Here is a 27534-nt window from a genome sequence, read left to right as displayed (position 1 = left end):
CCCTCTCTCGCTGGCTGTCTCTATCTCTGTCAAATAAATAAATAAAATCTTTAAAAAAAAAAAAAAGTTCTTAACCAGGGACACCTGGGTGGCTCAGTTGGTTAAGCATCTGCCTTCAGCTCAGGTCATGATCTCAGGGTCCTGGAATCGAGTGCTACATCGGGCTCCTTGCTCAGCGGGGAGCCTGCTTCTGCCTCTGCCTGCCGCTCCCCCTGCTTGTGCTCTCTCTCTCTCTCTGACAAATAGATAAGTAAAATCTTAAAAAAAAAAAAAAAAGTTCCTAACCGATACAACAGGAGATGGAAAACAGCCTCCCAAAGGACTCTCATATACATCCCTGGCTTTAATTGCCACTTATATTTTGGTGACTCTCAGATCTTTATTTCCAGCCCAGGTCTCACTTATTGCTACTTAGACATTTGTGTCAAACTAGATATTGCCACTTTAAACTCCAAATATCTAAAACCGAGCTCATGATCTTCCTTTAACAACTCACTCTTCCTCCTTAATTCTTTATCCCTGTGAATGGCACCACCTGTCTTTCAGTTGCTCAGCCAAAAACCTGTGAATCAGCCTCGACACCTCCTACTTCCCCATCCCTTGTAGACAATCCACCTTCAAGCTTTGACCTAAACATCGGTCAAATCGACCTAGTCTTCTCCATCTTCACTACCACTACTACCCTGGTCTAAGCCACCCGCATATCTCACTTAGACGTCTGCTATACTCTCCTAATTCATCTCCTGCTGCATTCTACTCTCCATTCTACAATCCATTCTTTATGCCTGATGCCCTTGTTGAATGAATGAACAAATGAATGCACAAATGAACAAATGAATATCACTAACTCTTCACTTAAAACCTGTCACTGGCTTTCCTTGGGATGGCTTGCAAGGGCCAGCATGATCTATCCTGCCACCTACCTCCCTTGCCTCATCCCACACTTTTCTGCCCGATTTGCACTTGAGAAACTAAATAAACAATAGTCATTTCCTGGGTACATTCTACTTTGTACACCCCACTGGCTACCCCAACAGCACCTGTCCTCACTTGGCAAAGTCCTACTTATCTTTCAAGGCCCATTCTTCACATTTCTATCTCTCTGAAGACTTTGGTTCCATCCAGGAGTCAGTTCTTTCGCTATACTCCCAAAGCACGAAGCAGCTGCTTCTAAGCTGTACTTAATAATCACTATCTGATAATTCTGGTGTCTGACGGTTTTAGCAGTCTGATTCGTTGTGTCTGCTGGATCTTACTCATGGTGGATTGTTTCCTTGTGGATTATTGGCTAATGTTTGGAAGGGCTTTTTATATAGGAATTCTGTGTAGCCTGCAATTGGGTGTGGGGGAGATCCAAAGAGGATTTGGGTTTGTTTCTGCTAGGCATCTGAGAGATGGTTTTGGAATAGGTCTCCTTTTATGTTAATGTCTCAGCCTTGGGGATTCCCAGCCATGCAGGTGATATAAATATGAACCCCAGACTCATCAAGGGCAGGCATGTGGTTTCAGATTCCTGGGAGATAGTTTCTTTCCCCTACCCAAAGACCAGGTCAAGAGGAACACATATTCTTTTTGTCTCCTTTGCTAGTAGTCTGAAGTTTGTTTTCTTCTAGCCTAATCTTACACTGTGGGTGTAGCCCTCCAAGGGTCTCCGTTCTAACCCCAAACTTCATATAAGTCCAAGTCTTCATCTCCCCAAATGTCTGTTAAAATCCAAACTGCAGCAGGTTCAGTTGTGCATTTAAAAGGATGTTTGTTGTTTTTGTTTCTGGCATTTCCATGTGTAGTTATGTTAACAGGAAGTACCAGAGATTGTCAGAAAAGGAAGTCCAACTCAATATTTAGTAGACAGAATTATCACGGTTTACTTGTCTAGTTTCTCCATGATTATCAAGCCCTGGGAAGGCAGGAAATGGGTCTGACACATCTTCGAGTCAAGACACCCAGCCCCAAATCCAGCACAGAATAAATGCTCGGAGCATTTGTTGATACCAAACCTCCACTCAGACACTTCTAGTGATGAGGACCTCACTCTCTCCCAAAGCAGCCCTGCCTTTTCTTTGGAGAGGGTTGTGTTACCTGGGTGACCACCTGGCTAATGGGGGACAGACTGCCCCTAGTCTGTGTTCATCCTTCCCAACACTCAGCTTGTCCACTCGCATTCTGCGGAGGGGAGCTCAGGGACTGGATGATCCCAGTGATAACTGGGACTTTAAGCTTTGATTCAGGAGGGAGCACCTAGGCCACTTCTAGATGTAAATCTAAAGCTCTCACGCACCATTGGTGTAAGTCTAAACTGGCACGTTTTGGGAGGACAATTTGACAGCATCTATTGAAATCTGAAATATGTATACCTATCAGTCTTGCCAGTCATTTCTCTGGATCTATTTTATTCACACAAGAGTAGTTCCTGTAGCATTGTTTGTGGCAGCGAAAAATTGGAAACCACCAAAATATCCATCGATAAGCTGTCTACAATTAAAGAAGCTATCTAAAGCCATACAAGAGGAAACAGTATTTTTTTTTAATGAGGTAGGTCTATGTGTCTATGTGTATTGACATAGGTAGAACTCCAAATCATATTGCTGAGTGAAAAATGTGAGTGTTCAGCACAGAGTATATAACACATTTATGCCTTAAACTTATAATATAACATATTTATGTAGAAACAAACAAACCTATAAGCAGTAAAAATCAGTACATCCTGGAACCTATTTGGTAATATCAATCAACACTTAAAGTAGTATTTAAACTTTTAAAATAACCTCACCTTATTAATCCCCAGTAGTAGATATTCATCTTGGGGCACCTGGATGGCTCAACTGGTTGGGCATCTGACTCTTGATTTTGGCTGGGGTCACGATCTCAGGGTCGTGAGATCAAGCACCACATCAGACTCCATGCTCGGTGAGGCGTCTGCCTGGGATTCTCTCCCTCTCCCTCTTCCCATCCTCTCCCACCACTATGTGCTTGCTATCTCTCTTTCAAAAAAATATTCATCTTACAAATAAATATGCAGAGTAATGGATAAAATAACAATTGCTGCATTGTTTGTAATAATAAAATATTGAGAACGACCTTTCTTTCCATAGGGGACTAGAGAAATACAGGGTATACATACAATGGGATACCATGCATGTGTAAGAAAGAATGAGACTGCTCTCCATACTGATAAGGAAAGGTCTGCAAGATACACTGTAAGGAAAAAAAAAAAACAGGGTAAAGAACAGTGTTTCTATTTGTATGAAAAATACATATATATATATATCTGTCGATATATTCAATATAATATATAACGTATATACACACAAATATGTATATTTGTAGCCTTGTTTGTGGCAGCAAAAAATTGAAAACCACCAAAACATCCATCGATAAGCTGTCTACAATTAAAGAAGCTATCTAAAGCCATACAACAGGAAAGAGTAAGACAGTATTTTTTTTAATGAGGTTGGTCTATACACACACACACACACAATTGTGTATTGTGTATATGTGTGTATTGTGTATATATGTATAATTATGTATATATACATGTATATATACACTATATAGCATAATACATATATAATGTAATACATATGTTTGTGTGTGTTTATCTATATATATATACATTGGATTTTAACTGCATAGAATACCTCTGGAAGGAACAACAGGAAACTAGAATTGGTGGTTGCCTCCAGGGAGACCAGATGGTTGGGAACAAGGGAGGGAAGGACACCTGCTTTTCACTGTATTCTTTATTGAACCTTTGGAATTTTGAACTATGTCTCTATAATTAAGTAAACAAAAAAATGTAAAGCATAATTCTAAAACTGAAGTAAAACAAGCCCTATGAAACAAAACACTTCCCATATGTGTATATAGTAGGTGTCGTGTAGAAAAAAGAAAGGATACACTCCAAATTAGGGCCATGGTGGAAGGTCTCTTGAATTGGACTAGGACAGTCAAGTGACCTTGACTTTATCTTGATTGTTTGAATTTTATATTTATAATTTTTAAAAAATTACAAAATTTGTTTGATTTTATAGAATATTTATGTAAGTTGCTGTATAATTTAAAATACATTTTAATTTTTAAAAACAGACTTCAGGCGGATAGAATACAACCACCCCAAGGCAAAAGAGTAAGGCTGACTCTCCTTCTCCTCAAAGAAGGATTCATGTCATATCCTTTGTCCCACCTGCCTTTCCCTAAGGATACCTTGGCTCCAAAGGAGGCACCTGAGCTACTCCCAGCATCATTCCAAAGAGCCTCTCCTGTCACCTCTCACCCACTTGGCCCTGTCCCCAGAGTTCTGGGCTGAGAACCAGAGCCAGTTGGCCATAGGGTTATATTTCCAGAGGGCCCCATCGATGTAAGGTTGAGCAGGGCCAGCCCAGGAAAATTGGGACATCTGGCTCTAACCTCTTACCTCTCTGTTCAATCCCTTCAATGCTCTACGCCCCCCTCATTCCCCACCTCCCAATTTGTGTTTCTGTTTCAGTCCATTCAGTGGACAGTGCAGTGAAAAATCCATTTGATCAGATGTGTAGGGATTTAGTGTCCTGCTCTCTTAACTAGCTGTATTTTAGCTTCTTTTTCTTTTTCTTTTTTTTTAAGTAGGCTCCATGCATATGGAGCCCAATGTGGGGCTTGAACTCATGACCCTGAGATCAAGACGTGAGCTGAGATCAAGAACCAGATACTTAACAGACTGAGCCACCCAGGCACCCCAACTAGTTGTATTTTAGGAGGTATCTAATGAGGGCAATGCTTAACTGTGAGGGAAGAAGCGATAATGGAATTTCTGGTACCAGTAAGGAAGGGATCCTGAGGCAAAAGGGCTTCGCTATCACTCTTGAGTCATGTTGTCAATGCCATATAGTGCTTAAGAGCTAGATGGGCTCGGGGCACCTGGGTGGTTCAGTCAGTCGGGCAGCAGACTCTTGATTTCAGCTCAGGTCATGATCTCAGGGTCCTGGGATCGATCAGGCCAGTGGTGGGCCCACATCGGGCTCGGCACTGGGTGGACAGTCTACTTGAGATTCTCCCTCTCCCTCAGCCCCTCTCCCCACCTCTCTCTCTAAAAAATTAAATTAATTCAAATAAAAAATAAAATAAAATACAGTCCTTCTTAAAAAATAAATATTACATGAAAAACTTTTAGATTACCACCTGGAACAGTAAGAGCAATCAATAAACATTAGCCATGATTGTTATTACTTGTACAAATAGTTTTTCTTTCTTGAGGACAGAACTGAAAAACTTTGAAGGTCCTGCAAAAGAAAAATTAAATCTGTTGAGCCAATAAATCACCCAGATATAGAGCAAGAAGGTATTAGTCACTAGCTTTTTCTTTTTTTCCTTTAAGATTTTATTTATTTGTTTAAGAGGGAGAAAGAGAGAGAGAGCATGAGTGGGGGAAAGAGGAAGAGGGAGGGAGGCAGAGGGGCAGAGGGGCTGAGGGAGAGGAAGGAGCAGGGAGCCCAACCTGGGACTTGATCCCAGGACCCCAAGCCCCGGAGATCATGACCTGAGCGGAAGGCAGCAGCTTAACCAACTGAGCCACCCAGTCTGCCCTTGTCACTAGCTTTTTTAAAATCCAACCCAAGTCAGGAATGATTGTCATGAGACAGTGGAAGTTCTTGAATACAAGTCTAAGGAAAATGATGTTCTGACCAAAATCTGTGACAACTTCATTTCAAAGATGGAAAACATCTGACCTGAGGGTTAACAACTGCTAAACCCAAATGAGTTGGACAATGTTGATTTTGGGCATGTAGGTCAAAGGTCACATTTGTATTTTCTTAAATAAATTGAGAAAGTCTATTTCAATGTAGCTTCTTTTTTTTCTTTTTAAACCAACCTTGTTGAGGTGTAATGAATTTTGACACCACGTAACTACTCCCACAGTCAAACTATAGAGCACTTCTATCACTCCAGAAAGTTCCTTTGCTCCCCTTTGTAGTCCGTCCTTCCACCCATGCACAGGCAGCTATTGATTGGCTTTCTGTCAATATATATCATAAATACCACTTTTGCCTGTTCTAGAAGTTCATACTAATGGAATCATATGATATGTACTCTTTGGCTTCTGGTTTCTTCTGTTCAACATCATATTCTGAGTCTCATCCGTACTTTTTGAAGGTATATAGTTTATTCCTTCCTATCGCCTAGTAGTAGTACAATAGACTGAGATCCTGTTACCTGTATATACTAGATTTTAAGAGAATAAAGGTTGACAGAGTTTGAAGTCTTGGAGAAGAGGGTGAAGAGCTAAGAACTGGAAGCGGAAGCCTCAAGCGTCTGCCCTGTGTCCCTTTCACTCGCTCATTCCATTACTCTGGGTAAGCACTTCCCCCTCATCCATGCTTGTTTCTTCATCTGTGAACTTACTGCACTGGATGATCTCTAAATAATCACTCCATGCAACTCCATTCAAGGTGGAAGGTTTTCTTCTCCTACAAGAAGGCACATTTTTTTTAAGGCTCACAAGTAAGGTCCTGCCCACTGCCCACCCCCCCCCACAGACCCAGACAATTCCTTTGGCAGAAAGGGAGAACAAAAGCCACAGAAAACCAGACAAGCAGATGGAAAATAAGCAGGGAGGCCCCAGGCAAGTTCAGGAATTGATTAATAAATATTTACAGTCTATTCAGAGTCTCCATCCCCGGCTTTTCTGCCCAAAGCTCCTAGTGGTAGACTCTTGGCTGGAATCAAGGGAATCAGGCCAGGAAGGTTTTATGGAGTAGAAGGGGTTGTGAGGACTTCAGAGAGCAGGTCATGGTGAGCGGCTGAGGCTGCCACTCTGGGCCCTGAGGGTAGGGTGGATAGAACCAAGGAAAGGGTGGTGGGAAGGGCTTGATCCAGAGAATGAGTCAGTATCTTTCAAAGATACCATTGAGCCCAAATACCCCCATAACCCAAATAAATCCCAGGGCCCTACATGGCTCAGGCTTAGCCTTCAATGTCACATTCAAGAACTACAGTGTAAAGGACAAACGTTTGAAAACAAAGTAAATATTCAGCTACAGGGTACTGAATGGACAGCTGCAAGCTACCCCTACTTTGATATAATATAATACTATGTAGCTATTAACAAACAAGTACAGCTCTGCATGTACTATTAGGGACTGATCTCCATGTTATATTGTTGAGTTAAAAAAAAAAAAAACACATTTCATAACAGTATGCCCAGTACCCTATCATTCGTGTTCAAAATGGGGAGGTCATATATACATATACTCATGTACACACATATACATACGTATATGCAAAGAATATTTCTGACAGTTCATACAAGAAGCCGGTAACAGCAGTCACCCCTGGGGAACAGAAGTTGATTGAAGGGTGCTGGGGGCAGAAACGGGAAGGAAACCTATATCCTTTTATTCTCTGGGATTTTGAATTTAATGCATTTTAACCTATTCAGAAATTAATTAAAACGTATTAAGTCCAAGAACAATAGTCCAATTCCCAAAAGTAATTAAAGAATGACTCTAATACTTACAGTTCTTAAAAGACATCAGAGAGTCTCCAATCCACGTCAACATCTTTAGAAATCTGTGTTCTTACTAACCCTCTCGCCACACTGATGCTTCTCACTCACTCACCAAACTTGCCACTTCCATCAAAAACCATCCCCCTAGGCCCTTTCCCACAGCCTTGCTTTTCTTTTTCCTTCCCACCTTTCACTCCAGTCTCTGCCATCCTGTTATCCCAGTTTTGTATCTCAAAAGAAAGCAATCAGACCAGATAAAACCCTCCCTAGGAAGCCAGGGCAAAGAACTAGTGAGCAAGCAAAGGAATTCCCCATTAATAACTGCATTGTACAAAGGGAAGCCCACAGGACAGACAATTACCCAAAGTCACATAGCAAGTCAGAAGCGGAGTCAAGACAAAGGTGCCGTGCGCCTAATTTGAAATCGTATTCCAGGCCATTCAACCCATTTGCCCCAGGGCAAGCTTCTACTCATTCTTCAAAGCCCACCTCAGATACCCTCTTCCCAGAAGCCTTCCTTGAATCTCTCTTTTTTCTTTTTTTGGATTTCCCTACCATCTTGTCCTACCCACTGTCATAGTTCTTATCTCCCTGTATTATAATGTCTCTGATTATATTTCTGTTTACACTGAAGGAGATTCTCTAGTATAGAAAAGATGTCTGTCTCCCAGAGAGTAACTAGGTATTCCTGAGTGTGGTGAATTAATTGAAAGTGTGTAATGTTCTAAGAGACAGGCAGACATGTGTTTTGGGGCTCTGAGCAAGGGGAGGTTACTTCTTTCCAGAGAGATCTTGGAAAGCTTCATGGAAGAAGTGCCATTTAGCTGATATATATCCTGGAATTGCATCCCACATAATCAAGTTACTCAATTTCAACTATATGACTTTGACTAACAAAACAAACAAATAAATAAATGATAGAGGGGTGCCTGGATGCTGGGTGGCTTAGTCGGTTAAGCATCTGCCTTTGGCTCAGGTCATGATCCTGGGGTCCTGGGATCAAGCTCTAGGTTCAGCTCCCTGCTCAGTGGGGAGCCTGCTTCTCCATCCCCCTCTGCTGCTCCCCCTGCTTGTGCTTGCTCTCTCTATCAAATAAATAAATAAATAAATAAATAAATAAATAAATAAATAAATAAACAAACTTCCCCCATTTATAACACTATTATGAGTTTCACAAAAATATTTGCACCAAAACAAAATGTACTAGAGTATGATTAGTAACTGAAGCTACCTCTTAATTTTCATGCAAAAAACTTTTCAACACCTGTAAAAGTCTTCTATAGTTGTGTTACAAAGTACCACAAACATAGGGGCTCAAGACAACACCCATTTATTACCTACAGTTCTATAAGTCAGAAATCCAGGCACAGCTCATCTGGACTCTCTGCTCCAGGACCCGCAAGGGGAGATGAAGGTGCTGACCTGCCGCGTCCTCATCTGAAGACTCAAGCAGGTGAAGCTTGGCTTCCAGGCTCCCTCAGCTTGTTAGCAGAATTCACTTTCCTGCAGCCTGTATTATTGAGACCCCCCATTTCCTTGCTCTCTGTTATCCGGGGGCCCCTCTCAGCTTCTGGAGGACCCTCTTGGGTCCTTATCATGTGGCCATCTCCACAACATGCTGGTTTGCTCCTTCAAGGCCAACACGGGAATGTTTGCTACTCGAGAAAATGACTTTATGTTAGGAAAAAAGTGTTGTCTACTTTTCTCACATAGGCCTTATAATTTTTATGCTATTTATTATTGTGTGTACACATATGTACATACAATATTTCTAGACACAGTTGTATATACAGAAACATGATCCTGTGCCTCAGGAGTCTGAGCCTCAATTTCCTCATCTGGAAAATGGGGATACCAACAGTCTCCATCTTGGAGAGTTACAGGCACACAGTAAGTGTTCAATAAATATAAGCTCCTAATTACATTAATCCCAAAGGATACAGAGGGTCTGGGCACAAGGAGATTAGGTGGGGGAGCGGGAGGGCTTCCTAAGTCAAGGAAACTGTAAGAGTGAAATCCTGGAAGCAGGAAGGCTGGTGGTGGTTTGGAGTGTGGTCATTTGCATAGTGTGTGTGTGTGTGTGTGTGTGTGTGTGTGTGTGTGTGTGTGTGTTGACAGAGAAGGGTAAATGAGTGGGTGAGGGCAGCTGCACTCATCCCTCCAGTCAGTACTTACTGAATGTTTATGATGTGTACCGGGTACCATGAGAGCACGCCTTGGTCCAGATGGTAGGGAGCCAAGGAAGAGTTGTGAGCAGAAAAGGGAGGTGGTCTGAGCTGCAGGGGGCCTATCTGCTTCTAGAAGAGAGGCCGCTTCAGCAGGAGGGAACGCCACTGTCTACTTTCACCTTCCCAGCCTCAAAGTTGGAGGGATGCAACCATTTCCCTTCAAAAGTTCCAAATGTGGGAATTCATGCAGGGCATTCACACCTGAGCAGCTCACTTGGGTACTTGTCCACACTCAAACATACCCATGGAACCCCAAAGTCACCATCCCATCCTCACACCTTGGGCTGGTGGGGTAAAACTAAGCTGGGTATTTCACTTCCTATCACCTGCCTCCTCTTCCTGAAATGAATCCTTCCTGACCATCCCCTCTCCAGGGAGGACAAACAAACACAAATGGCTGCCTGACGGATGGGACTGGACGGGACTGGACGTACTGTTTAGGAAGCATGGAGTCAGCCACTTGGCAGATGGGAAAACTGACTTAGCCAGGGCGCCAGGCAGGGAGCCCAGGATAGAATCAGGATTGAAATTCAGATTTACTGACAATCCAACCAAGGTCTTTTTCATGGTCTTTACACACACACACATACGCACACACCCCAACCCTCAATTTAAACACCTCTGAGTTGAACAACAAATCTTTCTGAATAGAAATTCTGGGGGTATGGCCCCTGGTTAAGGTATAGGCCAGTTTGTTGGTGGGGAATTGGGGGATTATGTCTGCCCTAGCTGGCTTTACCAATTAAATTTTTTCTCATCTGTCTCAGTTTCTTCACCAGTAAAATGGAAAGAATAATAATATCTCCGCGAGAGGGTTGTTGTGAAGATTAAGTTAATTACCAACACAGGTAAGGACTTTGAACAGTACCTGGCACATAGAAACCCCTATCATAATTAATATTTTCATCTACCTGTAGTTCTGGGGCAAGTGGGGGACAGGGGAAGGCTCTGTTTCTAGAGCGATCAGGGCTCTGGGTTTTGACTCAGGTTCCAAGCTACCCACTGGTCTTTGCCTCAGCCTTGCCCTCTACCTGAGAGGCGAAAGGGGGAGGACCAAAGGTGAGGTGGGTCTCCAGAGGACTCATACCTTCAAGCACACACACAGTCTCGTGAAGGACACACCCAGGCTGACACATCTCATCCCTTTGAAGTGGGGGGCCCCAAGCCATTGGGGAGCCCCCAGGGTTTGGTGAGGGCAAGCTACAGGCCCAGACAGGAATAGAAGGGTGGCCTCTTGACCTCCAATCCTGGAGCCCATAAAATTGGGCAGGTGCTTATATCTGAGCAGGGATTGGATGGGCATGGGCATCTGTTAACTCCATGGGTGTGAGCTCATGTGCATATGTGTGTATGTTTGTACATGGATGCCCTCGTGTGTACGTGTAGATGTCCGTGTCTATCCAGTAGTGGCACTTTCTAATTGGAAATGAGCCTCCAGGATTACCCCTAGCATGGTGCCTCCTGCCTCTTTTTATGGTCCTCAGGCCCAGACCAGGGTCCCAGAATACTAAGCTCCCCACCGCCCCGCCCCCCCACACCAGGGTCAGTAGATGGCTCTGCTGCTCTATAATTCTAAGCAGGTGCCTTGACCTCTCCATGCCTCAGTTTCCCCACTATAAGATGAGCAGTTTGGATGAATTAAGATCTGAGGTGTCCTCCGGCCCTGATAATAAATCTGCAGGGAGAGTGATGGGTCCTGGGGTTCCAGAAGAGGACTCCACTGGGCTAAAGCCCCCTACTTCCATAGGTCCCTCTGACTCTACAGAGACATGGAAGACTGGGAACTGCCCTAACAGCCTGTACATGGGGGTCAGCTAAGGCTAGGAGCAGGATCCAGCTCATTTAGGATATCAGAGTATATGCCAGGAGCCCCTTCCCTGGGCTTGGGGAACCAAAAGCCTGTGCCCAGCAGAATGCTTCCTATACCAGGGTAGAAGGTCCAGGTGGGTGGGGGTAGTATATGGACAGAGATTATGCCCTTGGGATGCTAACCATCCATTTGGGAACACACACACACACACACACACACACACACACACACACACACACAGAGTCATCACCACTGCTTGTTTATCGAACAAATAAATCACTGTCCAACAAAGTAGCTCTGGACATATGGGTGGAGAAGCCTGCCTAGAGGAAGAAGGGGTGAGTAGAGTCCTGAAAGCAGAAAATATATGAATTCAGAAAGACCTGAAGAGGGCATTCCAGGCCGTGGGAGAGGGCTGAAGAGACAGTGAGGAACATGACCTTAGCACAAGCTGCAGGTAGGAGAAGTGGGGAGAAAGCTGGAGAGGGCTGGGGCTGATTCATGAAAGGCCACAAATGTTGTGTTAAGGACTGTGATACTTTGGGAGCCACAGGAGTTTTCAGAACAGGCAAACTGTGTGATGGGAGAGGCGTGTTACGGATTATTTAGTTTAAGTCAGCAAGGAGGTCAAGAGAGGATATGAAGTTAGCAGGAAGTAGAGGTAAAAAGCAGAGGCTCAGGGTTGCACAGAAGGAAGACACTTTGGGGACATCACTCCAAGAACCAAAACACTGCTCTCCCCCTCCCACCCCCCAAGCCCCTGGGTATTATCTCCTGGCTCCTTCTCCTAGTTGCTAGGGCTGAGAAGTCCCTCTGGCGTTTCAGACTAGGCTGGGACAGGATTTTATCAGTAGAGCATGAAGCTCCTGCCTAGCTCACTCCCTGACTCCCTATTGGGCCAGAGGGGCAGCTCTCAGACCCACCCCCAACCCAACCCCTACTGCTCTACTGAGAGAGGACCCAGAATCTCTCGCCCTGGAGATTGGGAGGACGTGTGTTTGTGGTCTCTCCTCAGGTATTTCCCAGGGCATTGGGAGAGATGGGGGGGGGGTGTCTAGAATATGGGATTGGCAGAATCCTGAGGGTTGAGAGTTTGAAAGAATCTCTAGAAGGTTGGATATGTTAAATTTGACAGAAAAGGAAGTTGAGGCCCACAGAGGTAGGATGACTTGCTTGAGTCCACACAGCAAGTTTGGGGCAGTCAGGACTGGGCCTAGGTTTCCCTGGAGAGGTTGAGGCAGTCTGGGGGTTAGATGCACGTAGAGAGTGAAGGGGGTTGGGGCCAGGAACTATGGGTTCAGATCCTGGCACTGCTATTTATTATAGTTTTGCAGCCTGTAGGAAGTCAGTTAGGCTCTCTGAGTCTGTGTCCTCAACTGAAAATGGGGATAATAACTTTTGGGGTGGTTGTGGAGATCAAAACACATATAAAGTGCTATAGCACAGTGCCTGGCACTCAGTGTTCAGTAAACGGCAGCTAGTGGTCTGGCAGCGGCAGGAGAAGGTACTCAGTGTTTGTTGATTGCATTATTGAAAATGAATCCACATACTGACAGTGAGATGTGTGAGCCTTTTCCCCGTGTGTAAATCGGGACAAATAATCCTTGTTTTGTCACTTTTCTGTCCAGCCCTGGTAGCAATATGGTTTAAATAAAGTGTAAAAGCCCCAGTACAGAGCCGTCTCTAGATGAGCTATTCAGCCCAGGGCAATTCCACTCCGACTCCCACTCCGCAAAATTTCCCGTCAGCCGCGCCAATTCCTCTACACTCCCGGGTGCTCCCTCGGAACCAGGGAAGGGGATGTCTTCCACGTCTCAAGCGTGCCCAGCTGAGGAAAAACAGAGTGGGAAAGCAGAGAATGTGTAGGGGTGAGGAACTGAGACAGAAGAGGGAGGGAGAGCAGAGAGAAGGTTGGTGGGGAGAATGGAGGTGCACGGACGTGGTGTGGAGTTGACAAAAGGGTACAGATTGGGGGACAAGGCTAGAGGATGCCAGTGAAAGGATACGGGGGACAGCGGGATGGGTGAGGGCGCTGGCATGTATGTAGCGAACGCAGGAAGATGGAGATCTCGTAGGGACTGGGGACCCTCCTCATTAAGAGGTCTGTGGGTTGCCCTGCGGCAAGGAGTCGAAGCTCCCAGCAGTGGCCTCCCCGGGAGGCCCCCCGAGGCTCGGAGTCGGGCTCTCGGGCAGGAGCCACTAGCCGGCGAATCGTGGAGGGGGTGGGGAGGGGGTATCCGCAGCCTGGGATTGGCCACCGCACCGCCGGCCGGTGACGCGAGGCGGGCGGGCCCCTTTGTGACGTCACAATCAGCTGTTTGAACGTTCCAATTTGTGCCGTGAGCCCAGCAGCGGCCGCACAGTCTCAAAGCCCTGCGGGCGAGCGCAGCAGCTGCGAGCTGCCGAGCCGGAGCCCCGCCGCCTCCCAGTCCAGCCCCCGCCATGCAGCCCGGCCTGTGATCAGCGCCGACGCCGGGAGGCTCCGCAGCACAACTACCTCAGAGCCACCCCGCCCGCTGCACCTCCTCCTCCCCCAGGTGAGTCCCGACCGGCTTCGGCCCAAGGGGTCCTGCGTCCGGAGACACGCCCCGCGGTCCCTGCTCCCGGGTCTTTGTTTCCGCCCGCGGCCGCCGGGCTGCGTTCTCATCTCCCGATTGGCTGCCGCACGCCGGTAGGCCGTGACGCCTCCCTATTTGCATATGACATTGAGACGTCACCAAGGCCGGCACCGCCCCCCGGCTCGGGTCGCCTGTCCTCCCGTGACCCAGTAGGCGCTGGGTCGGGGCTGGGCCCACGCATGAGCGGCGCAGAAAGGCAGCAGGACCGGAGGGGCCTCGGCGGTTTCCTAGACTAACCCAGGCGTTGGGGTCAGGCCTCTGATACCCTACTTTCTCCTTGGGTTCGGGCGGCGCTGCTGGGTCTAGGCTGGGGGTGGGGGTGGTCCTCAGGAGTTCAGGGGCAGCCCTGAGCTCCAGCCCTAGGTCGTTGGGGCGGCGCCAGATGGTGGAATACCCTCTCTCCAGCTCCAAGCTCTGCACCCCTGGGACTACCGTAACGTTTTCCTAATCGCTGTTGTGTGCCGCGCTTTAGCCGATGTCACTCCCAGCCCCCAAACAAGGGGTCTTAGACTCCATTTCATGGAAGGGGAAACCGAGGCCCAGAGAGAAGAAGTTGCTTACCGGAGGTCATGAAGCCAATTCGAGTCATGCCTATTGAGTGAATGACAGATGCATTAGCCACAGCATGCCTGGTAGGAACTCAATACAAGTAACAAGTTACACATCCTCCTAACCCTGGACTCTACTTTAGGCTGAGTACCATCCAAATTTGATGGGGCTCTTAGGTTCCCTCATTCCTGGACCTTTTTCCAGGAGGTCTCTGGAGACGGGGTCCCCTTTTGTGGCGTTGACCCTCACTCTGTACATTGGAGTCCCAGAGCCCAATAAAATCGCTGCTTCCCAGCTTCTTTGACCACAAAAAGGTGAGTCACTGGCTGCATCAGGGTGTCTCCAGGGCTGATGCTGGGGTGGGATGGAGGATGAGAGTTCCCTCTCTTTGGCCCTTTCTTACCTTCCCAGCCCCTAGCATTGTCAGCTAAGAAGGACATGACCTGGCCTAGTGCTGGTGATGATGAGGCCCATGCTGCCCCTCTCTCTGCTCACAGAGAGGGGCAGGAGAAAGGAGTAGGAGGAGAGCCTCTGGCTTTCTGAGTGGATGGGCCCAGAGACTGGGCCAAGAGTCCCATCCCAGTCGGCTTTGCTAAAGGATGGGGTGGGGTAGAGATGGCTTGGAGCTCAAGTGCTATTCTGGGCACAGCTGCTGTAGTTATTAAAGGGAATGGTTCTCCCTGGAGCAGGGCTGGGAATGTGAGAATCAGGAAGCTGGCAAAGATGGGAAAGAAAATCCGGGAGGTTCCCCCAGCGGTCATGAGAGGGGGCGGGCACTGGCAGGCTGGTGCCGCTGTCACTCTTGGCTCTGTCACTTAATTGCTGTGTGACTCCAGGCAGGGAGCTTCCCCCCACCAGGCAGCCTTTACCTTGATCTGTGTGTAATTAGAGGAGACCCACAGCAGGTTCTGCTACACAGCGGGTGCTCTGGTAAATGCATGGTGAATCTTGGTGTCAGGAACTCCAAGCCCTTTTTACAGCTGGACAGAGGGGTTCTGAGGTGAGGAGTGACTCCATAAGTTCTGACTCCTCTCTGACCTTCCTATTTCTCCTGCATCATTACATTTTTGGGTTTGTTTGCCGAGGCTTTCCTGTGTATACTCTGGACTGGATGTTCTGTGACGTGGGGCTAGATTTGCCTGGCCACCATTTAGCTCCATACCTTTGGACAGACTTATTTCCTGGGATTCTCAGTTTGTAAAATGGGCCAGGTGTATATGATGGGCCTGCAACAGCCCTTAACTTCCCTTTCATCTTCTCCCGGAAGTAGTAGCTCGTTGTAAGGAGGGTGTGCCTCATCAAGGCTCCAATCTTCCCTTCCTTCAGGAGGGGCCAAACTTTCTGGATTTTTGGTAACTGAGTCACTAACTCCCTATGGCTAACAGATGGGTTGGGATGCGTGGTTTGTGCTGGGCAGACACTAGTTGGGGGTGCCCAGCCTTTTATAATCTCTGTAGGTCTCCCACCAGAGAAGCCAGCACCTGGGGAACACTTTCTTCTGGAGCCCACCATGGGTCTGCAAATGTGGAAATACTCTCAGTTTATAGAGGTTGGATGATTCTGGTGACAAGTGTGAAGACATACCCGGGGAATGGGAGAGGTAGCAACAAGCATAAAAATACCTCAGGTAGGGGACACCTGGGTGGCTCAGTCATTTAAGCATCTGCCTTTGGCTCAGGTTGTGATCCCAGGGCTCTGGGATCGAGTCCTGCATTGGGCTCCTTGCTCAGAGGGGAACCTGCTTCTTCCTCTGCCTGCCGCTCCCCTTGCTTGTGCTCTCTCTCTCTCTGACAAATAAATAAATAAAATCTTTAAAAAACTACCTTAGGTGGGTTAGCAATAAGTGTAGAAAGCCTCCAGGGAATGGAAAAGTAGACATCCCCCCAGGGAGTTCTATAGAAAGTGTGGAATCATCCCTAGAGGAAGGTGACAAGTGTCTCAGTAGCAAAATGGTTGACCATCTTCAGGAGACAGATGGGGAGACTCAAGTTTTGGGACATCCAGGGGACCCCTAGCCAGGCCTAGTCCTAAGGCAGGCTGAAGTGGGGAGAAGGGCAGATCCGTAGCCACCTCCTTGTTGTCTCCATTCCTGGAGCAGGGGGTCTCCTTTCTCATTTTCATCCAGGGAAGGACTGATTTGAGGGGTTGGGTCCTGGTCCAACCCTCAGTGCTCATCCTGAAGGGCTTCTGGGTTCTGATAGGCCCTCCCTTCATCATCACCTCTCACTGACCTGCTGTTTCTCTGGGGCCAGGCAATCTGATCTTCCTCCTAGCCAGGAATGCTGCCCTTGAGCAGGAACTTAGGTATGGGTGGGGGGGGGGGGCAAGGGAATAGGATCTTAGAACCTTGTCTGACAGATCCAAATGAGAGCTGTGCAATCACACGGTAGCGGTTCTGTGGGATTTCTGCCAGCTAGCACTTTTCAAGCCACACAGGCTCAAGTAGTGGTTCTTAATCTTTGGGGTCAAGGAGTGATGTTAGGAAATCATGATGAAAACTTCTTCCCAGAAAAATACCTTGACCACCAAGTTAAAAATGCCTAATCTAAACTAATGTCTAATCCAGCAAAGGCAATGGAGTATAGTGATTATGGTGCTGCCTCTGGAATCTGACTGCATGGGTTTAAATCCAACCACTGTGTCTTATTAGCTGTGAAACTTTGTGCAAGTTACCTTACTTCCGTGAGCCTCAGTTTCTTTACCTGTAAAAGAGGGATAATAATTAGACCCACTTCCTAGAGTTGTTGTGAGAAGTACCTGTGGTGATACAGGTAAAGTGCTCAGTACACTACCTAGCACAGGAATGTTAGCTATATTATGATGATGGTAATAAGTAATCACAATATTGGACAGTTTCTTCCTTGCTTGGAGAACTTCAAGATCCAGCTTGGATGTCCAACCCTCTGGAGACCTTTCCTGGTAGAGTCTAGTCATATATATCACTCCTTCCATGTCCCTAGAGCATGCGATAATATTAATAATAACTCGTTGATTAGTTTATCGAATGCTTACTCTGCGTCGAGTACGGCTTTAAGCACTTTGTGTTTGGTTCATTTAATTCTTATTAGAGCCCAGAGGAGGATACCATTATTAGCTCATGTAATTCTGATAAGGGCCCAGAGGAAGGTATTTTATCACTGGCATCTGACAGGTGAGAAAACTAAAGCACAGAGAAGTTGAATAACTTCTTAAGGTCACACAGACAATAGGAAAAGCCTAAAAGCAGACGGACTTACCCGAACGTGCACACGCCGCCGTAGAGCTTCCCCACACATCCCTGTTGTACTCCTACTACGCTCTGGGGGCTGGGGGTGGGATCCCCAGCCGGGAGGGAGTGGGGGGAGGAGGGTAGAAGACTAAAGTCAGTGGGGGCTTTGACTCCTTCTCTGCGCCTCCCAGGTTTCTACACTGCCGTAGGACGCCCCCCTGAGGCCGTTTCATCCCCGGCCATGTTCCAGCGTCTCACCAGCCTCTTCTTCAGTACTCCCCCAACCCCCGAGGACCCCGAATGCCCCCGAGCCTTCGTCTCCGAGGAGGATGAAGTGGACGGCTGGCTCATCATTGACCTGCCGGGTGAGGCCTGGGTCGGGGGCCAGGATTCTGATTCCCGGACCTGTGAAAGGGCAGGCGGCAGAGCAGCGGAGGGGGAGGGAGCTGCTAGGGGACTGGGGAGTTCTCCCGGCCCACTGGGCAGATGGGGCTGAGGCAGTGACACTGAAGGCCGAGTAACAGGGCCCCATCCCACGCAAAGCCGGGGCCATCTCCTGGCAGCGCAGCGTTGGGGCCCACACCTCACGTGCCCTAGGGCAGCTGGTCGAGACTCCCGGCCCGTGGGTGCCCTGTGGGCGCGGCGGGCGGGGCTGCGGGTCTGACTAACGATGCCCTTTCTCTCCCCGCCCCACTGTGTCCGGTGTGCGTGTGTGTCCCTCCCCGCTGCGCCCCCTCCCCCGCATGGCTCCCCCTCCCGCGCCCCGTAGACAGCTACGCGGCTCCACCCAGCCCCGGGGCCGCCCCTGCCCCAGCAGGCCGCCCCCCGCCCGCGCCCTCCTTGATGGACGAGAGCTGGTTTGTTACCCCTCCCGCCTGTTTTACTGCAGAGGGGCCCGGACTCGGGCCCGCCCGCCTCCAGAGCAGCCCCCTGGAGGATCTCCTCATCGAGCACCCCAGCATGTCCGTTTACGTCACCGGCAGCACCATAGTGCTGGAGCCTGGGCCCCCTTCCCCACACCCCGACGCTGCCCTGCCTGACGGCGACCTTAGCGAAGGGTGAGCGGTCCGGGGAGTGGCCAGGAGACCTAGAGACTGGGACGCGAGCCCAGGAGCCCGCCCCGCTCCGAAGGAGTGGAGCCTTTAGAGGCGTGTCTTCGTGGCAGGGGGCGGGGACCATACTGGGAGCGGGCCTGAGGGTAAACGGGAGGAGCTTTAAAGAGGGCGAGGCCGGGCTTCGTGGCCCGGGCGGGGCCTGGGAGAGACCGCGCTCCGAGGCTGGGAGCCGGTTTGGCTGAGGGGCTAGGCCCGGGTGCCGAAGGGGTGGGGTTAAGGCTGGCACGGAAGGTTAGAAGCGAACTGGAGGTGGGAGCCGAGCCTTCCCTGGAGGCCGGTTTACCTGTCAACAGGGGTTAGAACTGAGGAGGCATCTCCAGGTTGGCTCGGAAGAAGGGTTGGGACCCACTAGAAGGGCACTGGGGGCCCTGCTAAGAGCAGAGACACAGCGCGGGGACTGGGTGGGCGGAGTGTCCTGCCCTGACCGAGCCTGCTCTGTCCCCGCAGAGAGTTGGCGCCCGCCCGCCGCGAGCCCCGGGCCCTGCACCACGCCGCCGCCCCTCTGCCGGCGCGGGCCGCTCTGCTGGAGAAGGCCGGCCAGGCGCGGCGGCTGCAGCGAGCCCGGCAGCGGGCCGAGCGCCACGCGCTGAGCGCCAAGGTGGTGCAGCGGCAGAACCGCGCCCGCGAGAGTCGTTCGCGCCGGCCCAAGCACCAGGGCAGCTTCGTCTACCAGCCGTGCCAGCGCCAGTTCAACTACTGAGGGTCCTCTGGCCGAACCACAGACCCCTCGCCGACTTCCGACCCCTGTCGGGCCCCTCCGCCGCAGCCAGTGTGTTGCTCGAGGAGCGCCTGCAGCCCACCTGGGTTGGACACTACAACCTCCCTCCTCCTTAAGTGAGGTGGGGTGCTAGCCCCTCTCCCCACCTCGATTTTTCCACCTCTGATCCTCTGATCCGACTCTGAACTCCCTCCTGTCCTTCACCCTCCGACCCCATGCCTGGCATCTAATCCTCCATTTCCTTCCCCCTTGACACTCCCATCTTTCCTTTCTTCTCGGGTCCCTGTCCCCATCTCTGCCTTGACATTCCCCTTCATCATTGACCTCCGGTCCTGTACCTCTGGCTCACTCCTTCTTCCACTAGTCTCTTCTACTCCATCTAGCTCTCTTCCCCTCCTTCAGGTCCCACGTTACAAGCCTCACCCTATATCATGTTTGGCACCACACTCACTCCTGCTCCCTTATTCATTCCCAGTAATTCCCTCCCAAATGGATGGGGGAGTGGGAGCTGAGACCAAAGGGTTCTGCCTTTAGTCTCCTCCTTCCCTCTCCTCTTGGAGTTGTTTCGGCCTGGAAAGGTAAAGTATGTGGAACAGGACTGTGAGATGTGAGTTAGAGGGAGAAGGTGGAGGGAACTGAGGGAAAGAGGTAGCCTACTGGAAACGTAGAGAGGACATACAGGTTAAGAAGCTGTAGGGAGCAGGGCACCATGGGAACTGAGCAGCTTGCTGAGACAGGCCAAGCCCTCCTCTTGGGCTTGAGCCTGAAGTCGGCCCCCACTTCCCTTGCCTATAATCCTACTTTCAAATCTCTTCCAGAAATCCACCCCTCTGGACATCCCTGAGTCTGAAGGGCTTAGTACCTTGTTGCCCTACCCCCAACATGTCACCCCAGGAGTAGAGGCTGGGCAAGGCCCTGCCATCCTGGCCATCTGTTCACATGCCCAAGGTGCTAGAACTAGTTTAGGAGAGATGCAGGCCAGACGACTTCTAGGCAGGGAAATTGCACACCCCAGAGTAAGAATGCAGGAGAGTGATGCTGAGGAGGACAAGCTGTGGGGTGAAGCCATCCCAAGACTGATGGCTCAGCCTTCATGTTGCCTCTGGGCTTGTATTTCACACTCTGCCTAGGACGACTAATAAACACTCCTGGGTAGGAAGCCAGGAGCCCCACTGGCCCAATCCCCAAATAGTTCCTATCCAGGGTCAGGGCCTCTCATTTCCTCCCCCCAAGGCTCTTCTTTTCCAGTCTGAGGGGGAGAAATGGGTGCCCTATGGTTCCCCTTGCCCTTTCCGCCAGTAAGTAACTGGAGGAGGGAACCTAAATCCCTGGGTGAGGAAGAGGGGACACAGGCAGACAGTGTTGCCCTTCTTGTGGTGGAAGTGAATTTTGGGCTCAGACACCAGCAACAGCTTCTTGGGATATCCCGAGTTGCTTCCCTTTTCCTCTAACTGTCCTTTTCTAGTGTGTGCTTTCTTCCTTGAAACTTTTAAGATTTCCTGTTACGTACTAACATAGGTCTTCCCCCTCACTCCAATTCCAGGTTTCTTGGCCTCACCGCCAAGCTGAGGCTTGGTTGGAAAACAGCGATCCCATGAGGGTAAAGGCAGCAGCCCTCCCTGATGCTATAGCCTCAAGCCTCAGGTTGGGTATATGGATAAGGGAAGGGGTAGCCCTGTGGTTGCTGGGATGGGGACGGAGGAAGTTCCTGTTGGGGTCTCCTATCCAAGGGAGTAAACCAAATCTATAGTAAAGGCAGATCAAAGTCCCTACACCAGTCCACTAGGGCCCCAGAAGTCGACAACCTTGCTCCTCTTGCCAAGGTTCTCCTGCAGTTACAACCTAGTTGCTTTTATTCTTCCAGCTACCCCGTGGTCACTCCACAGCCAGTTTAGAGTCTCCAGCACTTCCGAGAGCTGAAACTCCCTCCAGCTCTTCCTGCCTACTCCTTTGCTGCCAGCTGGGGCATAGGCTCAGTCCTGGGCAGTCCCCATGATCCCTGTGGGAGGGGGGAAGAGGGAGTTATAGGGCATTTGGTTCAGATTTCAAAAGGCCCCTCCCTTACACATATTTTTGGAGGCTCCTGTAGTTCTAGAACTCTGCAATCTCACCACCTAGCTGGTTGCAAGGCTCATGTGTTTTTGTACTTTCCTATAGATTCTGTAGCATTTGAGTGTGTATAGATTTCTAAGAACCAACACTACTCAGTCTCCTGCTAGTCTGACTCCTGAAGCATCAGACCTCGTCATACTGTATTGACTGTGTATGTGCCTTTCACCTTGAGCATGCTTCAGGATTTTCTTTTTTTTAAAACAGAACTTGAATACATGAGGGAACCTGAATTCACAAAGTCCTATGCAACCTTAGACAGGAGGGGGTGAGAGAGTCTATCTTGACTGATGTTTTCAGAGACCATGGAGAAGTTTGTATTAATTAATGTCAATACTACCAGCACTTTGCCAAAACTGAGTATGTCAGAGAGACCCCTGTTTCTAGAGACCCAAGACATCAAAGGGCAACTTACAGTAATTCCCTAACACGTCTGAGTGCTCTCTTCAAGCTGGCTGTCACTTTCCAGCTTTTGCCAGTTTGGCCCCAGCAGGGTGCCTCATGTGTATGAATGCAGTTTGCTGCTGTTTTGGGGTATGCCTGCTCCCCGACCCCTACCTGGAACCCTGATCAATTTGTTCTAACCTATAATGTCTTAGGTGCAACAAGGACCCCACTAGAGCTCTTGGATGCCTTCTCAGATCTTTGTGGCTTTATGTGAGGGGACTGAATGCAGACACACCAGAGCCTCTTTTATCTTCCCTTTTGCCCTGCCACCTAGTTCCACATGGAACCAACAAGTTGAGTGCATCTCTCTTAGGTGTTTTGTGTTGAGACTGGCTGAAATGAGAAGACTGGTTGACCATGTTGTGACATGTTGACAGACTTAAGGACACAACCACCTCGATCCAGTCATGTGGCATGCCTGTGTATGTGTATAACAGGATTCTGATTGTTAGATTTTAATGTTATTCCTCTATGGGAGAAAAAAATTAATATAAAGAAAAACAAATAAAAATCTATTTAAAGCACATTATGCTTTCTGTCTGAGTAGAGCTGAAGTAGAAGAGGAGAAGCACTTTGCAATCTCAAGCACAGTATTGGCACAGGGATTATTATTAGGCTGGCTTTGGTTCTGGTTGTGTGTCATACACGGAAAGAAGACGGAAGATAAGCTTGTTGGGAATAGAGCCAGACAACTGTGGGGTCTGTTCTGATTCATAAATAACTACTTTTAGAGGATCCTTATAACCCAAGACATATATAAAGACAGTTGACACAGAGATGAGAATGAGAGCATGACAGAGTAACTGACTTATCCTTTTAGTCTCAGGCATTAGGTTCTGGCAAGGGCAAGAAGACACTGCAGGGGAAGGGATGGACTCTATGTCTGGCTATAGAAGATAGAGCAGAAGGCTGAGGCCCAGACCAAGACAAGGAGAGAGCCCCAAGCATGCGAGTCTCCTGAAGGTTGGGAGTAGGGTGGAGGCAGAAACAGCAGGTTTGGAGACTACAATTTTTAGGTAGGAATTGAGCAAGGAAAGGGAAAAACCTAGGCACGTTGATGAGAAACCAGCCCCAAGCCTGATACAGATGAGAAATAGGGCACCCAAAGGGTAGAAAGTAGTGGGCATCTTTGAAGTATATAATGTAACACAAAATGACCACTTTTACGTGGGAGCTGCCTGATCTAACCATAGAATTGGACTGAAGGTGGAAAGCTGACCAAAAGTGGGGTAGATTCTTGATGCTGTTACAAAGAATCTGGCTGGTCAGTCTGGGCTTATCTCTTGAATGGAGGAGACTGTTAAAATTCTGTGCATGGAGAAACAGATGTATGAGGTGGAGGACAAGTGCATCTGGTTTACCGATGGCTTCCTGTCCCTAGAAAATCCTGGGTGGTCTTTGATCCTAAGTTTATTCTGTTATTTGCAACCAAAACAAATTTGACCAACATTTATCAAAGTGCCTGGTATAGTGCTGAAAAGGGCTAGTTTCTTCAAAGCAGGTATAGAAAGGACAAGGTGGGATTCTAATTTACAAAGAAGGCTGTTCCTATTCATTTATGGTCCAAAGAAAGAGAGTGCTCACCCAATAATCCCTTACCAATAACATACATTTATGTTCTAGGACAATGACATTTATTTAACACATTCAGTATTTCACATTGTACAAACCCTTAGATTCTCTTTATTTACTGGTCCATTTCTACAACAAATACATCCAAAACACTATATAATAAAATTATTTACAACATTTCCAAATGAGAAGATTCCTTTTGCTCCCACTACTGCTATTCACACACATAACTTCCACAGCACAATACATCATTAGAAGATCTAAAAATGCTCACCCTGTACTCTAGGCTGCTTAGGAAATATGAAAACTAATAACATAATTGCATTAGCTCCTCTCAATACATGGCAACATTTTAGAAATCTTGAACTTCATCTTGCAACACCAAAAGGGTTCAGCAACTCTGCTTTCCCCATTGCACTTTACGAAACAGGTTGCAGGGACTAGGAAAAGGGCCACATTATTAAAATGACTAACTGTACAGAAATGGATTTTAAAAAGTCACAGCTCAAAATTGCTTTTTGTAAAATTCACACACATTTACAAGGATCAAGTCGCCGTCCAGCTTGTTTACTTGGATTTTCTTCGCTTGGATTGCACCGCGCTGGTTATGTCTGTGGGGGAAAGGAAGGACATGCTCAGCTGAGACAACTCTTTGTGGCAGTAATGTTTACGCAGTCCACAAGAAGCAGGCCTGGCCTCAGTGGGGCCCTACTGGACTCTGCATAAATCTAAGAGCCTCAAAAGGAGCACTCAGTGTGGAGAGGATCTCAGGCTTCTGTGGGAAGAGGGCCTGGCTCTGTATACTAGGGAGTGGCAACTGGGGAAGTCTGATACAGGTGGTGGGAGATGAAGCACACATACCCAGCTGGAAAAAGTGGCAGGGTAGGGAGAGCATCTTGAGTTGGGCAATTAGCCCCACAACCTCCATCACCAGTTCTTATCACCCAGTGAAATGACAGATAGAGTACTTTTGTGAGAAATCAATGAGTGTTGCTACAAGCAAGTGAGTAAATTGTGCCAGAGTGGGGAAAAAAAAAAAAAAAAAAAAAAACGGCCTCTGGATCCCTTTTGGAGTCAAGCCATTGTTTTGCAGTAAGCGACTCTTTTTGCCTTACTATAGTCAAAGTCTCTAAATAACATGACCGTGACCCATGGTCAACAAGTGTCTGCTGTGGCCTAGCCAGGAACATCAAGGCTGTGGATACATACAGGCACAGAAGCAATTCAGAGCAAGCCACAGCCTGCTCTGAGCCCAGGTGAGTCTGCAGGCTTCATGGAAGAGGTGGAGAACTGAGTGATTTATATGCAGAGTAACAGTGGCATAAATGCAACAAGTGTGTTTTAATTCTTTCACTTCCTCTTGTATTAGCATAGTGTCTTCTATCAACTCAATCTTATTCCATATTTAAACCATGTTTCCACATGGGGCACCTGGATGGTGTAGTCAGTTAAGTGTCCGACTCCTGGTTTCGGCTCAGGTCATCTCAGGTTCTTGAGATAGAGCCCCACATCTGGCTCTGAGCTCGGCATGGGGTCTGCTTGAGTTTCTCTCTCCCTCTGCCCCCCCTGTGCTCTCTAAAATAAATAAACCTTAAAAAAGAAAACCTTTGTCATAAAAATCTTCTACAGCAGGATACAATGAATGCTTGAAGCTCTCCAAATGTAAACATTTCTTTAAAATCTTCTATTGATCTAGGGACACCTGGGTTAGCTAGTTGGTTAAACATCTGCTTCCGGATGGGGTCATGATCCCAGCATCCTGGGATCGAGTCTTGCGTCGGGGTTCCTTACTCGGCGCGGAGTCTGCTTTTCCCTCTCCCTCTGCCTACCACTCCCCCTGTTTGTATTCTCTCTCTCTGCCAAATAAATCCTTTTCAAAAAAAATCTTCTATTGATCTTAAAAATTCACTCTCATTCTTCATGCTGCTCCATAGAACTTTTGGTTTTAAAATGAAATCAATGTTTTAAAATTACTTCCTATCGGGGCGCCTGGGTGGCACAGCGGTTAAGCGGTTAAGCGTCTGCCTTCGGCTCAGGGCGTGATCCCGGCGTTATGGGATCGAGCCCCACGTCAGGCTCCTCTGCTGTAAGCCTGCTTCTTCCTCTCCCACTCCCCCTGCTTGTGTTCCCTCTCTCGCTGGCTGTCTCTATCTCTGTCGAATAAATAAATAAAATCTTTAAAAAAAAAATAAAATTACTTCCTATCAAGGAGAAAGTATTTTCTATCTAACACAATAATATGTAAGATGAATCAGTTTTATTGGTTTCTGAAAACTAAGCTAAATTTTCTTTCTTTTTTTTTTTTTAAAGATTTTATTTATTTATACGACAGAGATAGAGACAGCCAGCGAGAGAGGGAACACAAGCAGGGGGAGTGGGAGAGGAAGAAGCAGGCTCATAGCAGAGGAGCCTGACGTGGGGCTCGATCCCATAACGCCGGGATCACGCCCTGAGCCGAAGGCAGACACTTAACCACTGTGCCACTCAGGCGCCCCTAAGCTAAATTTTCTGATGCTGTGTGTTAGGTTCAGTGTTCTAAGCAATTTTTCTTTTCTCTTTTGTATCATATTTTGAAAGCCCAAACTTGAGATGTAGATGCAAAAAGGGAAAATGTTACTATTAGTCAAAGTAATTGCTAAGAAGGTCTCAATGACTTTCCAAGAAGTGACCGGTGCAATATTTTTGGGCTTCTGTTGGAAATTTCAGTATGTGTATCTTCTTGCTGGAAGGTCATGCTGCTTCTGCCATGTGGTAGAGGAGTCAGTCTGATTTACTCCTTAGTCTTTTGCTAATCAGATGACAGTTAATCTGACAGGATGTGGATAATGGTGTTCTTTAATTCCATGTAAATAACCTAGAGTCTTACACACCCCAAAGTTCCCTATGCTGAACTCCCTTGTCCAACTCTCAAGTTTCCTTTTCACTGTAGAAAGTTATCATTTGAGTAAAAATATACAGAGTTGTGGGGCCCTGGGTGGCTCAGTCGTTAAGCATCGTCTGCCTTCGGCTGAGGGCGTGACCCCAGGGTCATGGGATCGAGCCCCACATCAGGCTCCCTGCTCTGCTGCGAGCCTGCTTCTTCCTCTCCCACTCCCCCTGCTTGTGTCCCCTCTCTCACTGGCTGTCTGTCTCTCTGTCAAATAAATAAATAAAATCTTAAAAAAAAATACATATATATATATATATAGAGAGAGAGAGAGTTGTGTCTTTTTTTTTTTTTTTTTAAAGTAGGCTCCACACCCAGTGCAGAGCCTAATGTAAGGCCTGAACTCACAACCCTGAGATCAAGATCTGAGCTGAGACCAAGAGTCGGACACTCAACCAACTGAGCCACACAGGCACCCCTACAGAGTTGTGTCTTGAGCGTTCATCCTTAGAAAGATATCTGTTAATTATGGAGCGTCTCCTTTGTTGTGATATGAAGTATCCAGTGGTGTGTCTGAAAAACACCTATGTGGCTGGGAAAATAGGTGAGAAGGGGGAGGGTGGAGGAGCAACCTCAGGTTCTCCCTCCCCCTCCTCTTTCCTTGCTTTTTCCCATCTGTCACTGCTTCACAGCACCCAATGATCCGGCAGACTGACTCTGCTTCTGTGACCAATCAATGAGTGGGACCACGAGTAAACAAGGGATTTATGTTAGAAACTGCAAAAAAATAATCTTTTCGATACCAGCATTA

The 27534-nt window shown here is 47.9% G+C and overlaps 2 protein-coding genes and 1 long non-coding RNA gene across 20 annotated transcripts in view; 1 reads left to right on the top strand and 2 right to left on the bottom strand.

The window, feature by feature from the left end:
* The first annotated feature begins 13835 nt into the window (after window positions 1-13835).
* TP53INP2 (tumor protein p53 inducible nuclear protein 2) lies at window positions 13836-22809 on the top strand. Of its 10 annotated transcripts, none has more exons than XM_087853638.1 (6): window positions 13836-14058; window positions 14893-15002; window positions 16146-16315; window positions 18088-18261; window positions 18666-18954; window positions 19459-22809. In XM_087853638.1, the coding sequence occupies exons 3-6, from the start codon at window positions 16243-16245 to the stop codon at window positions 19709-19711; spliced, it is 789 nt and encodes a 262-aa protein (XP_087709764.1). In that variant the 5' UTR covers window positions 13836-14058; window positions 14893-15002; window positions 16146-16242; the 3' UTR covers window positions 19712-22809. The 10 variants fall into 10 exon arrangements, with proteins under 10 accessions (XP_087709764.1, XP_045662401.2, XP_045662412.1 ...); XM_087853640.1 differs by lacking the exon at window positions 13836-14058 and adding an exon at window positions 14634-14771 and having other exon boundaries at window positions 16229-16315; XM_045806436.2 differs by lacking the exon at window positions 13836-14058 and adding an exon at window positions 14634-14771.
* On the bottom strand, window positions 14610-18089 carry LOC123798197 (uncharacterized). Its single transcript, XR_006781209.2, has 3 exons — window positions 17925-18089; window positions 17362-17390; window positions 14610-14730 (listed from the first exon to the last, which is right to left on the bottom strand). It is a non-coding gene; the product is annotated as an uncharacterized LOC123798197 (long non-coding RNA).
* A 1129-nt stretch (window positions 22810-23938) lies between the features above and the next one.
* Window positions 23939-27534, bottom strand: part of NCOA6 (nuclear receptor coactivator 6) — a 97025-nt gene continuing 93429 nt past the window's right edge. For all 9 annotated transcript variants that reach the window (XM_087853629.1, XM_087853631.1, XM_045806392.2 and 6 more), the window contains one exon: window positions 23939-24468. In XM_087853629.1, coding sequence (XP_087709755.1) covers window positions 24425-24468 — 44 coding nt within the window. In that variant the 3' untranslated portion in view covers window positions 23939-24424. The remainder of the gene's footprint in view (window positions 24469-27534) is intronic.

Source organism: Ursus americanus, chromosome 22 (genome assembly GCF_024610735.1).
Source record: "Ursus americanus isolate L20-20 chromosome 22, mUrsAme1.1.p, whole genome shotgun sequence".
NCBI lineage: Eukaryota > Metazoa > Chordata > Mammalia > Carnivora > Ursidae > Ursus > Ursus americanus.
Note: the sequence above shows the minus strand (reverse complement) of the source record. Positions and strands in the feature narration are given on the sequence as shown.